Genomic DNA, 16,572 nt, shown 5'->3' on the forward strand with positions numbered 1-16,572 from the left:
GCATCACTGACTCAATGGACCTGAGTTTGAGCAAGCTCCGGGAGATGGTGAAGGACAGGGAGACCTGGTGTTCTACAGTCCATGGGGTCACAAAGAGTCGGACATGACTGAGCGACTGAACAACAACAATGTCCGAAAATAAAACCTCAGAGAAAGAGAGAAAGTGCCTCAAATGTATCCAGCAGCCATGAACATCGCAGAGCTGGTGGAGGCCCAGGGGAGCTGGCCTTGCGGCGACCACACGCTCCCCAAAGCCTCTGAATGCAGAGACCGCACTTCCTGCAGACAGCAGTTCACACCAGAGCACGCCTGGCCTCTCAGTGCCCTGAGGCCCCTGGTCTCCGGATGGGCCAGTGTGGGAGGGGCTGCCTGCCCCAGAGCTGCCCAAGGGGCCCCGGGGACACCCCGTCTCTGCGGGCTTTTAGGTTCAGCCTCCACCCCGCTTCCTCAGTCTCTCTCCGATCTGAGGTCTGGTGATGGGGCTGAGTGTGAAGAGGGAATCCTGCGTGGAGTTGTCTCTCTGATGTCCCCACATGTGACATGAGACTCAGGCGGCCAGCCATCACCCGGCCTCAGGGTGGGAGAAATGAGCGTGAGACCTGGAGAAACTGGCTCATCCAGCTTCTAGCAGGAGCTTTCCCTACAATATAATGACTGTATGCATGTGGGCATAGTTTAGCCCTAAAAAGTGGGACACTCGGACACCTGCTCCTGCCTGGATGAGCACAGAGGACGCTGTGCTTGGGGACATGAGCCAGGCACAGACAGACAGATCCCGCGGGAGTCCCTCAGGTCCCTGGACAGCCAGGGTCACAGAGGCTGGAAGCAGGATGGGGAGGGCCGGGGCCTCCGCTGGGGAAGGCGAGGAAGGCCTGGGGAGGGTGGCGGGCATGGCTGCACAGCAGTGCGACCCTGCTTCAAGCCGCTGGGCTGTGTGCTTGCATCGGTCAAACGGAAAGCTTCACGTGATGTATGTTTCACCATGATTTTTGCAAAGAAGAATAATGTTCATTACAGAGGGGAGGCAGGGGTGGCCGTGGGCCTCGCGGAGGAGGGTGGGAGCCCCACAGGCCCTCCCTTACGGTCGTCAGTGATGCCAGGGTCACCCTGGGGACGTGCACGGGCTCCAGTCGGCATGACCCCCCGCTGTGGCCTGGGCAGCACCGTGCACCCTGGGCTCCAGGGGGAGCCGGGGGCGGGGGGCAGGGGGTGGGGTGGGGGCCGCATCTCCAGGCGGGCCGCACTGACGCCCTGCCTGGCCCTCTGCTGCAGGTGTGTGGCAGTTCAGCGACGACATCAAGCAGATGACCGGGCGGCGGCCCAGCCTCTACTGGCGGCTGTGCTGGAAGTTCGTCAGCCCCTGCTTCCTCCTGGTGAAGCCCTCCGCCCCCTCCGCCCCGCCCTCTACCCCGCCCCGCCCCAGCCGTTACCTGACCGGGTCCCTAGGGGCGGGAGTCAGCAGGTCACGGGCTCAGCCGGGAGGGCAGGCTGGCCCCCCAAATCCTCGGGTCTCCTGGAAGCATGGCTCCCACTCTGGGCCCACCGAGACACCCACGTGGGCGGCAGGGTGGTCCTCACCCGACAGTGCCTCTGCCTGGAGGCCGCGGAGGGAAGTCAGCCTCGGGGTCAGCGGGTGCTCGGCCGTGAGGCGGGACGGAAGTAGACAGGGTTCACCCACAGCACGGGCCCGGGGCTCCCCGGCACGTCCGGTGGCTGCTCGTGGTCTGGGCTGGGCAAGCTCTGGCCGGTGGGCAAGTCCACCTGCGGCCTGCTGTGTTGGAACCCGGCCGTAAGTCCACTCCACGGCTGCAGGGCCGCGTGGCCGTGGCCGAGTCCCAGTGGCTCAGGACCCCTGACTGTCCCCCCTATCCAACGGCCCCGGCTGGCTGTTTGGGGCCCTCAGCACCCGCCTCCACCCAGCCAGCCCAGCCCCCCGGGTGCGAGTAGGCGCGGGCAGCCCCGACCCCCAAGGGCCAGCAGGAGAGGAAGTGGAGCCGGGGTGAGGCTTCTGGTCCAATCCCGCTCAGGGGCTTCTGGTCACCCCTCCTGCCTCCAGTCAGTGAGGTGCCCTGCTTCTCCTCACGTGGTAACCCGGGGGTTTGGAGGACAGCGAGAGAGCCCCTCCCATCAGCCCTGAGACTCAGGGGCATGTGCCCCCACCGCGGGGCCCGCAGCCTCAGGCCATTGTGTGGGGGGCCCTCCCCCAGAGCCGCCGCTCGGGAGCCCCTGGCCCCAGCTGCCCCTGACCCTGCCGCTCGGTTTCAGTTTGTGGTCGTGGTCAGCATCGCGACCTTCAGGCCCCCGCACTACGGAGCCTACGTCTTCCCCGAGTGGGCCACCGCGCTGGGCTGGGCCATCGCTGCGTCCTCCATGTCTGTGGTCCCCATCTACGCCGCCTACAAGCTGTGCAGCCTGCCCGGCTCCTCGCGGGAGGTGCGTGTCTGCACGGCCCCTCCTGCCCTTCTGCCCAGTGCGAGGCCGCCGGCGAGGTCAGGTGGGAGTCCCGGGCCTGCTCCCACCGGCTCGTCTCGGACCAGCAGGAGAGTCTGGATGGGCGGTGACTGTGCCAGGCACGAGGGCTGGGTGTGTGTCTACACGTGTGTGTCTGGGCGTGTTGTGTGTGTGAGCCTGTGTGTTCTCACGTGGGCATGCACGTGTGTGCTTGCCAGCGGGTATCTGGGTGTGAGCTCGCCTGCTGTGCACCGTGTGGACGCCGTGGTCTGAGGGTGGGGGTGGACTCGGGGGACCAGGCCCACCCGGGGCTGAGCCGGGGCAGCGGGGCCGCCAGGCAGGACCCCCGTGAGGGCGGAGGTGGCTCCGGGCCTCCGAGTCAGGCCCACTGCTGAGTCCCCTGTGAAGCAGGCGGTGGGGGGGTGACCTGTGACCTGAGCACAGGGGCTCCCCCCTGCCCCCATTGCGGTGCTGGGATTCCTGGAAAAAGAGATGGAGGTCGTAGCCCCGCACGCTCTCCCGGAGCCCTCAGACATTGCTTGATGCCCGATTCCAGTCTCTCAGGGGAGCGAAGCCCCTGGCTGTACCCCAGCAGGTCCAAGCATCCCCCGAGGGCCACGTGGCGTCTCTCTGGCTTGGACGCAAAGGCGGGGTCCCCTCGCAGGCTGGCCCCCAGCCCGTCCCTCAGCATCAAGCAGGCCCAGCCCAGGCCAGGCCCTCGCGGCCCCCAGCAGAGCTGGACGGTGTCAGGCAGTGTAGGCGCCGCTCACAGCCCCCGTGCTCACAGCCTCCGGGGGACAGCCCTGCAGACAGCAGGTGACTGCTGGCCCTGGGAGAGACCCCTCTGTGTGGGCTGGGGAGGGGGCCTGCAGGGCCTGGACCTCCCGCCAGCCAGACTCACTCCCTAGAATCTCAGTGCTCAGATGGGGGTCAGTGACACCTGGGGGGGACGCCTGGCCCCAGACAGTCCATGGGCCAGCTGCTGAGAGGCCGGGGGGGAGCTGTCCGAGGGGTAGGGGGAGGTGGTGGGAGGGAACCAGCCTCCCCTCTGGCTGTGAGAGACAGCAGGACCTCCCGGACCCCCACCCCGAGGGACCCGCAGGCCCTGCTGGAGCGTGTGGGCTCCCCTGCCTGCAGGGCCCGCCACCGAGACTCCACACCCAATCCTGTTCCCTCCGGTCGGCCTGGACTTTGCTCCAGGGTCTAAGGAGACCTGGCCATCAGCCCCCACCTGTGTGGTGGTCACCCTGGGCCCGCCCACCACGCTGGGCCGGCGCCCATGGCGGCCCCTTCTCTTCTAGAAACTGGCCTACGCCATCACGCCCGAGACGGAGCACGGACGGGTGGACAGCGGGGAGGTGCGCCAGTTCACGGTGAGTGCCGCGGGGGCTCCTCCCGCCCTAGGACGCTAGCCGTGGCCACAGGCGCTGCCTGGCGAGTCCCCCAGCAAGTGGGCACTGACTCAGACACCTTGTAAGGGGCATGGCTGGGCGGGGCTAACGGACAGAGAACTTCCGCTCTGGAGACTGAAGGGCCACTGACTTGGTGCAGAACACGCCGTTCGAGCTTTGCCTTCTGTCTCCTTCCTTCCAGCTCTGATGTCTTTATTTCTTCTACTTTCATTGGTCTACTCTGTCACACCTTAACTAACTTCTTAATTTAGACCCTGGATTGTTAATTTTCAACCTTTCTTCTTTTCTCACATGAGCATTCAAGGCTAAGAATTTCCCACAGAATACCCTGGTGGCTGCATTCCATAGCTTTTAACATAGCGTTTTGTTTATTATTTAGTTTTAAACGTGTTTTAATTTTCGTTGTGACTTCTTCCACCCACGAGTTGCTTGTAACTCTGAAATCCCTAAATACATGGGGATGTTCTATTTTTTGTTATTCGTTTCTAAATTAATGGTATTGTGTTCAGACACCTTTTTACCCTTCTTTGAAGTCTCTTGATGCTCCTTTGTGGCCAAGTACCTACCCAGCTTTTATAAGTGTCGCTTCTGTCCTTAGATGAGATGTCTTCCCTAATTGTTGACACACAGTTCTCCTTCTGTCCATTAGATCCGGCTGGTAACTATGCTGTTCAAATCTTCCACGACTTCGCCCGTTTCCACTCTGTTCAGCCATCAGCAATCAGGAGGCGTGTGCGGGATAGCCTACCGCGCAGGAGGCGTGTGCGGGATAGCCTACCGCGCAGGAGGCGTGTGCGGGATAGCCTACCGTGAAAGCATATTTGTCCGTTTTCCCTGTAGCTCTACTGGATTCCGCTTTATCTGACCTGCGCGTTTTCTGGGACTCGTACGAGCTCAGGATGATCAGTCTTCCTTGTAACCCAGCCTGTCCTCTTGCCTTGAGATGCTTTTGCTCTTAAAGTCCTTTTCATCTAGAGGGCTACAGCTGCACAAGCTCTCTTCAGAGTTTACCTGAAACGTCTTTTGTCATCTTTTAACTTCCCACTTTGCAGCCATCCTAAAGTTTAGGCGCGCTTTGCAGTCCTCGAATACACTGAAGCGTTTTAGTCTGGCAATCGGGCAGACTAATCTGCTTTACCTTTGTTGGGATCACTGATACAGCTGGGCCTGACTCTGCGACCTTTTTAACTCTGCTCCACTTTGCGATGCTTATTCTTCCCCTCTGTTGCCTTTCATGACTCTGCTCCACTTTGCGATGCTTACTCTTCCCCTCTGTCGCCTTTCATGACTCTGCTCCACTTTGCGATGCTTACTCTTCCCCTCTGTTGCCTTTCATGACAGATTTTGGAGGGTTTGTTTTCTTATTCTACTCTGTCTGTTTGGAACTTATGTGCTTTATTGGTTTTATTCTTGTTTTTAAAATTGTACTGTGTGTATTTCTTTTAAGGTTTTTTGATGCTGACCATTTTTTAAGTATTTTTAAGTTTTTAAATATGTATTTGGCTGTGTGTGGCCTTTAGTTGCTGACGCAGCTCTGTCACGTGGGGTCTTTGACTGCAGAGCATGGACTCTCTGGTTGTGGCAGGTGGGCTCCAGAGTGCACAGGCTCAGCAGCTGTGGCCCCCAGGTCAGTTGCTCCACAGCCTGTGGGATCTCAGTTCCCTGACCAGGGATTGAACCACGTCCCTTGCATTACAAGGCAGATTCTTAACCACTGGGTCGCCAGGGAAGTCCCTGTACCAAGCATATGGGGACTTCAAGTATAAAGTTAACTTCAACTATGAAGTTAAGCTTTATGTGAACCCCCATCCTGAATATCACAAGGACTTAATTTTCCTGCTATTGATTAATGATACTAATAATTAATAATTTTGTTCTTTAGTCGCTAAGTGGTGTCTGACTCTTTGTGACCCCATGGACTGCAGCTCACCAGGCTTCCCTGTCCTTCACCATCCCCTGGAGCTTGCTCAAACTCATGTCCGTTGAGTCGGTGATGCCATCCAACCATCTCGTCCTCTGCTGCCCTCTCCTGCTTTTGCCTTCAACCTTTCCCAGCATCAGGGTCTTTTCCAGCGAGTCAGCTCTTAAATAATAATGAGCTATTATTAGCTAGTGTTGCATTTATGTCTTTTTTAACCCATGAATTAGGCTCCATTACTATTGTTGTTACGCTGTTTTCTCCAGAAACTCCCTGGACGAGCTCGCGTCCAGTGTTCACTTGTTCACTGCACTTTTTGGCATCTGCATCTTTCCTGGAAAGATCACTTTCTTGACTCTCAAAAAGTATCCTTCAGACATTGCTCTAAGGGAGTGTTTTTTTAATCTGTTTATTTTTAATTGAAGCATAATTGCTTTACAGTATTGTGCTGGTTTCTACCAACTTTGTGTATCTGTGAGTGTCTTTGCCCTCATTTATGACAGAGTTTCTGCAGGCACGAGGTTCTCTGTTGTCACCGTCTCTCGGCATTTTGATGACAGGGTTTCTCCACCTGCCGCCCCACAGTCCTGCTGGGACGGGAGGTCCTGTGGGGCAGAGTCTCCTGTGAGCAGGGTCTCCATGTCCTGTGGGGTGGGGTCTCTATGTTCCCGGGACCCGTCCAGCTTCCTTTACCTTTGGGGCTGGCTGCAGTCTCCCTGTGTCTGAGCACAGACTTCTGTTATTTGTATTATTAGAAAACTGTTATAAGTAGTTTTATTTACTTATCCCTCCCAGAATATTTTGTGTGTCCGGGGTCTGTAAATTCTTGTTTTTAGTGAGTTCTGGGAGTTGTGCAGCTGAGAGTTAAACCTCGCCCCTCGCCTCTGCGGCCGTCCTGGGCTCTGTGTGTGCTCGTCGCCCTCCAGGTCTCACCCTCTGTCAGGGGTCTTTTCAGGCTCTGCGTCCGGGTTCTCCGTTGTGCATTGGCCCACGCGTGGCTGTTTCTCATTTATTTAACCACGTGACAAAGTACACCCTTGTGAACGACCGTACAAGCTCCGCCTTGACAGCGGTCACATCCGCCTCCCCGTCCGCCTTCCTCCTGTCCCCAGAGTCAGCACCGTCTCGATCCAGCATCTATGCAGCCTTCTCTGCTGGGCAGTTTTGTGGCATCTATGCTGCTGCTGCTGCTAAGTCACGTCAATCGTATCTGACTCTTTGCAACCCCATGGACTGTAGCCTGCCAGGCTCCCCCGTCCCTGGGATTCTCCAGGCAAGAACACTGTGGTGGGTTGCCATTTCCTTCTCCAGTGCATGAAAGTGAAAAGTAAAGGGAAGTCACTCAGTCGTGTCCAACTCCCAGCGACCCCATGGACAGCAGCCCACCAGGTTCCTCCGTCCATGGGGTTTTCCAGGCAAGAGTACTGGAGTGGGGTGCCATTGCCTTCTCCTGTGGCATCTGTAGGTACCGCTAAATTCCTGAGAAGGACTGTTTGGTTTCCGTCGTTTTGAACTTTATGGAAAGGGCTTCACGCTGAGTCCTTGAGCTCGTCTCTCCACTGTGTGTGGTTACGCACCAGGATTCGTGCTTCTTATATCCACAGTCCCCCGAGCCTCTTGAAACTGAGTTTACAGTTCTCAGTGTATTTGGAAATACTTGCTGTTGTTCCTTCCATTTTTCCTGCCTCATCACCTTCAGGGGTTCCGGTCACACAGTTTAGGCTCTTTAATGCTCTTCTTCTGTGTTTTATTTTTGTGTGCTTTCTGCTGCTTTGTTTAGTTCATTAATTTTTCACCTCAGCAAAGCCTAATCTACAGATAAGCCCACCCAGCGGATCTGTCATTTCACACACTGCAGTTTTCACCTCTAGAAGTCCACGCGGGACATTCTGTCAGTCATGCCTCAGCTTACCTGTCTGGACGTGCAGTGCAGTAATGATCCCTGTGCAAGGCCCCCATCTGCCAGTGTCAACATCTCTCTCTCTTCTGGGTCAGCGTCAGTTGACTTTTCTCATAAGATGCTGACTTTTGCTGATGCCTTGCGTGTCTAGTCATTTTTAACTGAATTCTAGACATTGTGAGTTTTACCATGCTAAAGCCTAGATATATTTGTGTTACCTTAAATATTCTGGGGGCTTCCCTTGTGACTCGGTGGGTAAAGAATCTGCCTACAATGCAGGAGACTTGGGTTCAGTCCCCAGGTCGGGAAGATCCCCTGGAGAAAGAAATGGCAACTCACTCCATTATTCTTGCCTGGAGAATCCCATGGACAGAGGAGCCTGGAGGGCTACAGTCCCTGGGGTCACAAGAGTCAGACACAACTTAGTGACTAAACCACCACCAGATATTCTGGAGCTCTCTTCTGGGTCATCATTGAATTACTTGGAGACAGTTTGATTTCTGGGGGACTTGCTTGTGAAGACTTGTTAAGTTGGGACCACAGCAGCATTGGGTGTGGGGCTCACCGCGCTCCTGATGCTGGAGCAAGACCTTGGGGAACACTCTAGTCAGCTCCCCGAGACCCAAGAGATGCTCCTGCCTGGCTGTGGGGCAGCCTCAGCTCCCAGTCTCTAGGTTTGGAGAATGTTCCTTGAATCCTGCTGGGAGGGTCTCTCTGGACTCGAGTGCCTGACCGCTCAGCTGGACCCTGGGTCCCCATGTACATACTCAGAGCTCTGGGTGCTGCGCCCGCCCCTCTGGAGCTCCGTCCTGTGAATTGCCACACCCTGGGGCTCTCCCACGCTCACCCCATCTCGCCAGCCCCAGGCTTCACCACCTGACCTGGGCTCCGCGCCCCACGCTGCTGCTGGAAAGTGGGTGCGAGTGGGGCAGCTGGATGCCTCATCCTCCTGGTCTCTCTCAGGGTCTCTGTCCTTTGTCATCCAATCTCCTGCTGTCTGAAAATGCATTATCATATACTTATTGTTCATTTTAAGTGGTTTTGAATGGTAGAGTCTATTAGGTCCCCATTACTCCATCTGGACCAGAAATATCATTGTTTTTCCTTGTTTTCTGCTGCAGTGTGCAGCTTACCGGATCTTACTTCCCCAACCAGGGACTGAACCCAGGCTCTCGGCAGTGAAAGCCCCGGTCCTAACTGCTGGACCGCCGGGGAGTCCCTGGCCCAGAAATCTCTTTGTCTGTCTCTCTGGCACTGCCCTGCCCATGCCCCCGTAGCCCCCCATTATGAAAGCTCTATCACCCACCCCCTTCCTGTGCCCCCTTCACTGACAGGGACCTTGTTCGCTTCTTCTCAGGAAGCAGCCTTTGACCTTTGAACTGTGCATCTCTGTGGCCCGTGTCCCCTTCTAAGCCATTTCTTACACAGCTGCCCAGTAACCTGAAGGTCTCCACCTCTCTGGTCCAGGGGCCTGGACTGGAGTTTCAGGTTCCTGCTGACCACCGCTGTTTCTGGTCTCCTGGTCGCCAGCTCATGGCTTGAGCTCCCCTTGTGGGACCTCTGAGAGAGGCCTCCTCTTCCTCCCGAGAAGGTTGCCTTGGGCTCGTCCATGGCTGGGACAGAGGGCCGCTTCACGCCTGAGCTGGGTCCTAGCTGGGGTCCCCGGTATGCCCCCCGCCCCAGCCTCAGCACTGGCCTGAAGTCACCACGCAGCCACCACCCCGGGCCCCAGCCCCTGCTGCTCCGGCCCCGCCAGGCCCTGCCCTCCAGCTGCCCTTGGGGGCCGTGGAGTGTGTCCTAGGCAGGTCCTCGGAGGGCAGGGAGAGGGAGAGCCTGCAGGGGAGCCACTCCACCTCCCCCCCACCCCCCCGAGGGGGCGGCCTCCCCCCCACCCTCCTGGGGGGGCCGCCTTCCTCCCCATCCCCCCAACCCCAGGACGGCCGCCTCCCCCCCACCCCCACCGGGGGGGCCGCCTCCCCCCCACCCCCCCGGGGGGGCCGCCTCCCCCCCACCCCCCTAGGGGGGCCACCTTCCCCCCATCCCCCAACCCCTGGACGGCCGTATCAAAAACAAGCCCTGCACATCTTGCTTTGGAAATGTTTACAAACACTCGGTTCTTGCCATTTAGTGCGATCGAATGGCTTGTGCTCAAAACAGGCTGAGCTAACAGCTGGGTAATCACAGGCGATGACACCTGTGGACAGCTAAATAGGGGCCTGTCCACCTCGCCCGTCCCCCAAGCCGGGAACGAGGCCACATCCGCACCTGCGGGGTCGCACAGAGCAGCTGGTGCCGCGGGGCGCGGGGCTGCCCCAGGACAGGATCAGAGGCCCCAGGAGTGAGGCCCCAGGAGTGAGGCCCCAGGAGTGAGGCTGTGGGGTGTGGGGCTGCCCCGGGGCAGGATCGGAGGCCCCAGGAGTGAGGCCGCCAGGGACCGGGGGCACTGCGGGTTGCGGGCAGGCTGGCGGCGTGCGCTCTGGGACCCTCCCAGGCCTGCGGCGTCCAGTGTCTGCCCAGAGCAGAGGCCACAGCACCCGGGTCCGCGGGGGCCGCTGGGCTGCATTCTGGCCCCTCGAGGCCACCGTGCTCTGACTCTGTGAAGCGATGACTTGCCTCCAGGAAGCGACTGGGGCATCAGCTCTGTGGTGCCCAGGAGCCACGCTGGTCCCCACCTCCGCCTGCCCCCGGCTTCGGCAGGGCCCCAGCCCGGGAGCCGCCTGTATCCAAGGGGCACCTCACTTCGTGTCTCAGCAAAGCCTGTTTCCTTTGCAGCTCCACCACTGGCTCGTGGTGTAGGCAGATGGAGGAAGAGGAAGAGCTGCTGGGTGCCGTCGAGAGGACCAGGGCGAGGAGGGCCCCCCACCCCCAGCCCCCGCCTCGCCGGACACACACGCGCCTTTCCCTGGACGGGAGCGCCCCCTGTGCCCCGGGAGCTGACCCCACCGTCCACGTGTCGCTGTGTACCTCCCCTAGTCTGTGCTCATCCCGCAGGTAGAATCAACTGGGCTGTGTTCCGTGTATTAGAGCCGCTGCCTGCCCTCCACCCGCATCGGCCCACCAGGGCCCCTGGAGCTCGGGGAGGCCGCCGGCCCGCGTGTGGAGGAGAGAGAACAGTAATTACAGGTCACAGGTTCTCTGCCGAGAGCCCCGGCGCTCACAACAGCTTCCTACACCCTTTGTTTTGCCCCCATTAAAAAGCCAAGTGTCGCGTTTGGCCTTCTTGTACAGCCGTGAAATGGAGGAGGCCACACCGAAGGTGAAAACGCATCCCCACGTCAAATGGGCCAGTGGAGCCCCCGGGGCGGGCGGCCTGGGGGCAGAGTGCTGCCTGTTTCCTTGTCGCTGAGGGAAAACGGTAAAATCTGTGTGGGCTGCCACTGGTCCCGCCGACGCGGATCCCTGTCAGCTCACGGTCCCCTCACCGCGGACCCCCAGCCACAGAGAAGGCGAGCTTGCCAGGAGCAGGGGTGCCCCTGCGGCTTAGCCTGGACCCCCCAACCTTAGGAGGGAGGCCCCGCCGGAATCTCGGTTCTCGGAGGCGCCCGTCTCAGCAGCCGCAGCTCTGGTTTCCTTAGGAAATGGCTTTCAGAGCCGCGTTGACCCGGGAGTCAAACCCGTGCTCGGAAGGCGGGGCCGGTTTCTGAAGCCCGTTGGCCAATGTTACTGAGGTCGCTGCAGAGGATATTAGCCTCTGGCGCTGCCGTCCGCAGGGCTCGTGGCCATGGTCCGGGGACGCCCTGCTGGCCGTGTGCCCAGGGCCACCGGGAGGCTGCCGGCCAGGCCCGTGGAGCCCTCGCAGCCGTCACTGGGAGCGGCCCTCAGCCCGGCCCGTGGAACCGGCTGCTCAGGGGAGCCACAGGTGGACTGGTGCTCGGGCGCGGGTGTGGCTGAGAGGAGTCGGGCCCCCGTCCTTCCCGGGAGCGCTGAGCGCTCGTGAACAACGCCGGTGGTGTCCGTGTCCGTCTGCATTCACAGTGGTCTCTCGTGTGCTTGTCCCCAACAATAAAGAAACCCGCGGGGCGACGGCCGGGGCTGTGTGGCCACGTTCCTCCCCGACGGTGTCTCGTCCAGGCGATGCCTCGGGCACCCAGACCCCTCCCTCCAGACCCCCCTTCACTCACCCCCGCCCGCCACGAGCACACGCAGCCCCGGCCGCCCAGGTCTGCCAGGCTCAGCCCGACCCACCCGTGGCCCCCTGGGTGTCCTCCCCAGTCCTCCCGTCTGTCTTTCCTCTCTCTCAAGCCCTCCTCTGCCCAGCCAGCTCCCCTGCAGGCTCCCCGGGGGCCCGGACCCCGGCCAGGCGGGCTGACCGCAGCTCCCGCCCAGCCCAAGCACCTCTTCTGGGGACACGACACCAGAGTCCTGAGTGGCTCCCTGCCTTTGCTCCCTAAGGGTCTCTTGTCCACTCTGGAGAAAGGTCCTTCTAGACACCCATCAGCTCTGGCCACAGCCCAGAGAAGAGCCCTGTGGTTTATCCTTCTGCTTGGATGCCACCTCTGGGAGTCTGCTCTGACCTCTGCCTCTGGGCTCCACCCCTGCTCAGTGCTCAGGAACCCCCACTCTCCCCAGCAGGTTCCCATGGAAGGGAGAGTGCTCACTGCTCCCCAGTTTGAGCAGGAGCTCCCCCGGGAGCAGGGGCTGAGCTCGTCTCATGTGTTTCTGCCAGCGTCTTAGAGCTGGCACGCAGTGGGCAGTGGCACTCAAGTTACATTTACAGATGAGTGAGCCAACAGGGAGGGGCATGGATGGGTGGATGGAGGAGGAAGTGGAGAAAGGAGGAAGGAAGAGAGGAAATGGATGGGTGGATGGATGGATGACAGATGAGGGAGAGATGGAGGAATGGATGGATGGAGGGCTGATGGGCAAGTGGTTAGATTGATAGATGAATGTTGGATGGATAAATGATGGGTGGGTGGATGGATGGATGGGTGGGTGGATGGAAAGGTGGATGGGTGGGTGAATGGAAGGATGGATGGATGAGTGGGTGGATGGATGGCTGGGTGGATTGGTGGATGGGTGGGTGGATGGGTGAATGGAAGGATGATGGATGGGTGGATGGATGAGTGGGTGGATGGGTGGGTGGCTGGATGGATGGAAAGGTGGATGGGTGGTGGATAGGTGAGTAGATGGATGGATGGGTGGGTGGGTGGATGGATGGAAAGGTGGATGGGTGGATAATGTGTGTGCACGTGAGTGGATGGACAGGTAGGTGGACGGGTGGCAATAGGTGGTGGGAGGTCTTGTGTCGCATCTCAAGGCTGTGACTCCGGCCCAGGCTCACACACCCGGTGCGGCCACCGGAATGCTGTGTCTGATGTCTCTTCTCCAAGGGGAGGCCACACTCTTTAATACAAGTGAAACGTGTTGATTTTGAAACACCTGAGTGCATGTTTTCTTCCCGCTCTGACCGGGTGCGGAAACCAGCTCCTGGGGGGGAAGAGGCCGCCTGCGCCCCAGGTCTGTCAATGGGGGCCTCGGCTCCTCCATCCACACTGCACGTTGCCCTCGGACAGATGCTCTTTGCCCAGTGACCTTTAGAAACAGTCTAGGTGTTACAGCCCAGGAAAGCCATGTGATTTTTCCTTTGAGAGGAGCATTTCAATAAAGGCTTGGCAACAGTGAAATAAGTGATTTAAAGGGTAAACAGACTCCTCCGTGTTTGGCTCTCCTTGGTTTCGCTCCACAATCCCCACTTAATCTCCGTAGACGCACCCGGCCAGCATCTTTACCCGTCTCCTGGTCATGGACAGCAGGAGAGGTCACCTTTTCTGAGACGGTCCGTGGTCCCCCCCGGAAGATGCTGCCACGTCCTGACCTTGGGAGACCTGCCTGCTTCCCATCTCCCTCATCCCTGAGGACCTCCAGGGCCCCAGAACCACCAGCAGAGCCTGAGGCACCGGAACCTCCCAGCTGCCCGGGTCCAGCAAACCCACCCCTGCCCGCGCACGGGCACCAGCTGGCCACACCGAAGGTCCATTCACATCTGGAAAACAAAACAAGAGCTGCCGGTCACCCGGCCACCTCCCCACCCTCTGACCTTGGGTGACGGACAGGGCCAGGCAACTGGGCTGCCCCGCATGGGGCCGCAGCCACTCCACAGGGTGGGGACATCGAACCACTCCAATTTAGTGGCTCTGGCTTCACTGTTTTTTTTTTCATTTTAACAAAATAGAAAATACCAGAGTCAGTGCCCCTGAGGGGCGAGTCCTCTTTGTGAAACGTGTTCAGGCGTGCACCGTATCTCCCCGATGGAGCATCAGAGACAGAGGTGGGACGGGGAGAGAGGCAGGCCCCGCAGGCCAGAGTCGAAAGTCGGGGTCCCGCCCTGGGCCGGGGTAGCGACCCCCGCAGTCACCTGCCCCTCCAGGAGGGCCCTGTCTGCAGCCCCCTGCGGCCCCTCTGCGGCCCTCCTCGAGGGATGGCGGGCAGCTTCCATGTACACAACAGAGCTAAAGAATCGAGTCCGTATCGACTCGACGCTGAACACATTTACCTAGAATTTGAATAATTTTACTTATTCCAGGAGCTAAGTTCCTCTTGTATGTACTAAGGCATTTCAGTCATCCTAACTCTTTGTGACCTCACGGACTGCAGCCCTCCAGGCTCCTCTGTCCACAGGACTCTCCAGGCAAGAACACTGGAGTGGGCTGCCATGCCCTCCTCCAGGGGACCTTCCCGACCCAAGGATCAAACTCCTGTCTCAGTGTTTCCTGCTTTGGCAGGCAGGTTCTTTACCACGAGTACCACCTGGGAAGCCCAAGTTCCTCTTCTCTCCAAGTCATTTGTGTAGGTGAGAGTCCTGTCAGAGGGGACATTTCTCTGGGTTAAAAGCCACCTGCTTCTGTATTTACACAGCAGTGCGCTTGACTGGCTTGATCCTGCTAGATCAAAGGTTAATATCTGGAGCAGTCTTTCAAGAAGCATATTCAGAGATGGTATTACGATTCCTCAGCTACTGAATGCTCTGATATCCTTTGTTCACACAGACAGACTAAATGTAAAGTTCTAAACCGTTCTATAACACAGAGAAACCTTGGAGACGGAGGTCTCCTGCAGGTCCAGCTCCCCGCGGAGCCAACGAAACCCCCAGGAGGATGACCCTGTTGGCCTGGGTGCTCCAGGCTCCAGCTCCGGGGATGGGACCAGGCCAGCTCACCCTTCACCTCCCAGGCAGGGACCGTGGCTGTTTGAGGAGGAAGCTGGAGATGAAGGTGAGGGTAGGGCTGCCCCACCACGCAGCCCAGGTGAGGGTCCTGACCTCCTGGGCCTCGGTCTGCCCACTTGCTGCAGGGGCTCCCCCTGCCTGGCTGGGTGGCCGCCAAAAGGATTAAAGTGTTAGGATGAGGGAGGTGCTGAGGAGCTCGGCCTGAGCGTGGCTGGTGGGCAGCATTGTTTTCGGCAGCTCTCAGTACCCCAGACGGTGAGGCGACGCTTTCTAACTGCTTCCCGGTTATGGCAGGCACAGAGAAAAGTTGTTTTCCATCCAGTCAGTAGCTCGCTTTTATGGTTCTGTCTGATGCCGGAAATTCTAATGGATCCAACCCGTATCTGCCGGTTCCCCCCCCTCTGAACACAGCACCGCTCCCTGTGGGTGTGTGGGGACGCCGGGCACTCTGGCGGCATCTGTGGTGCCCATGTGGACGCAAGGGCTGGGGCCTTGGGGGCGAGGGCACAGCCTTGGACAGGAGGGCCCTGCCCATGCGTGGATCGTCCCCAGCGACTTCCAGGACTGAGGAGGAGGGAGCAGGTGAGGCCAGGTGCTCGCGGGTCCAAGGCACGGCCCCCACTCTGCCCTGTGCTGAGAACGCGGACACTCAGCAGACTGACCACTCACCGCCTTGCCTCCAAGAGAGCACCCCTCACACCGTGACCGGCACTAGGAAAGGCCCGGAGGTGACGCCGGGGGCAGGACGCAGCGAGCCCAGCCTGGGTCTCCAGCCCCGAGGCACCCTGCAAGGCCTCTGGGCCCAGGTCTGAAGTCGGGTTTAAACACCCGCTCTCTGTGCTGAGACTCTTCAGCTGGGAAAAACCTGAGACCTCCTGGTTCTCTGATGGAAGAAAATATCCCTGTGTTTGGACTCAAGTCAGGAAACCTCCTTGCTTTAGCAAAACAAGAGACTTTTACCGGCGGGGGGTGGGGGGGAGGCTTTCAAATTAAAACTGCACAAAATGAGATTCATGTGAAAGCAAAACTAGAAAATTCCAGGCGACTCTGGCCTGGAAACAGGCTTTACATTAGAGCCTCGGACGAGGCCCCCAGCCTGCACAGGCCTCCCACCCAGGCCCAGGAGCAAACAGGGTGGAGAGCCGGAGCTCCCCCGGAAAGGCCCTGGTTGTCTCTGAGCCGCCGACCACCGTCCAGCCGCTGGGGTCCCTGTGTGGCTTCTCCTCACATCACCAGACTCGACACGCACCTACCTGGCCTGCCAGGGGCCTCATCACTGTCCCCCCAGGAGGGAGTGGCTCCCACTGCCCAGGCTCCCCCACCAAGCCCCCGCCCCAGCCCTGCAGAGGCCTTCACCCTCCCAGGCCAGGCAGGCCAGGCCCGGCCTCCCCACACCGCAGGCCTACTCTGTTCCCAGGGGTCCCACCACCCCAGGAGGATCCACAGACTGACGGTTTGGCTTGCAGAGACATCCCGCCACACAGACGCCCCGGCCAGAGCCGTCCTGGGCAGGGCGGGCGGCGGGGACCGCGAGGTCCACGGCGGGACCCAGACATTGGCCCAGCGCTCAGGAGCCTCTCCCAGACACCCCCCAGAGGCAGGGCTGCCCACCGGCCCTCCACCCCGTGGGGTCAGCTGCCCCCAGATGCAGCCCGACCCCAGGACGGGGACACGTCACCCACCCCCTGGGACCAGCGGGCTGCCCCAGGCTCAAGGTCGAAGGCCA

The 16,572-nt window shown here is 59.6% G+C and overlaps 1 protein-coding gene across 1 annotated transcript in view; it reads left to right on the top strand.

Moving 5' to 3' along the window:
* Positions 1-10,896, top strand: part of SLC6A3 (solute carrier family 6 member 3) — a 34,512-nt gene extending 23,616 nt beyond the window's left edge. Inside the window, exons 12-15 of the mRNA XM_027520442.1 lie at positions 1,273-1,373; positions 2,266-2,433; positions 3,753-3,824; positions 10,454-10,896. Of these exons, the coding sequence (XP_027376243.1) occupies positions 1,273-1,373; positions 2,266-2,433; positions 3,753-3,824; positions 10,454-10,477 (365 nt within the window). The 3' untranslated portion in view covers positions 10,478-10,896. The remainder of the gene's footprint in view (positions 1-1,272; positions 1,374-2,265; positions 2,434-3,752; positions 3,825-10,453) is intronic.
* The last annotated feature ends 5,676 nt before the right edge of the window (positions 10,897-16,572 follow it).

The sequence above is a fragment of the Bos indicus x Bos taurus genome, chromosome 20 (genome assembly GCF_003369695.1).
Source record: "Bos indicus x Bos taurus breed Angus x Brahman F1 hybrid chromosome 20, Bos_hybrid_MaternalHap_v2.0, whole genome shotgun sequence".
Lineage (NCBI taxonomy): Eukaryota > Metazoa > Chordata > Mammalia > Artiodactyla > Bovidae > Bos > Bos indicus x Bos taurus.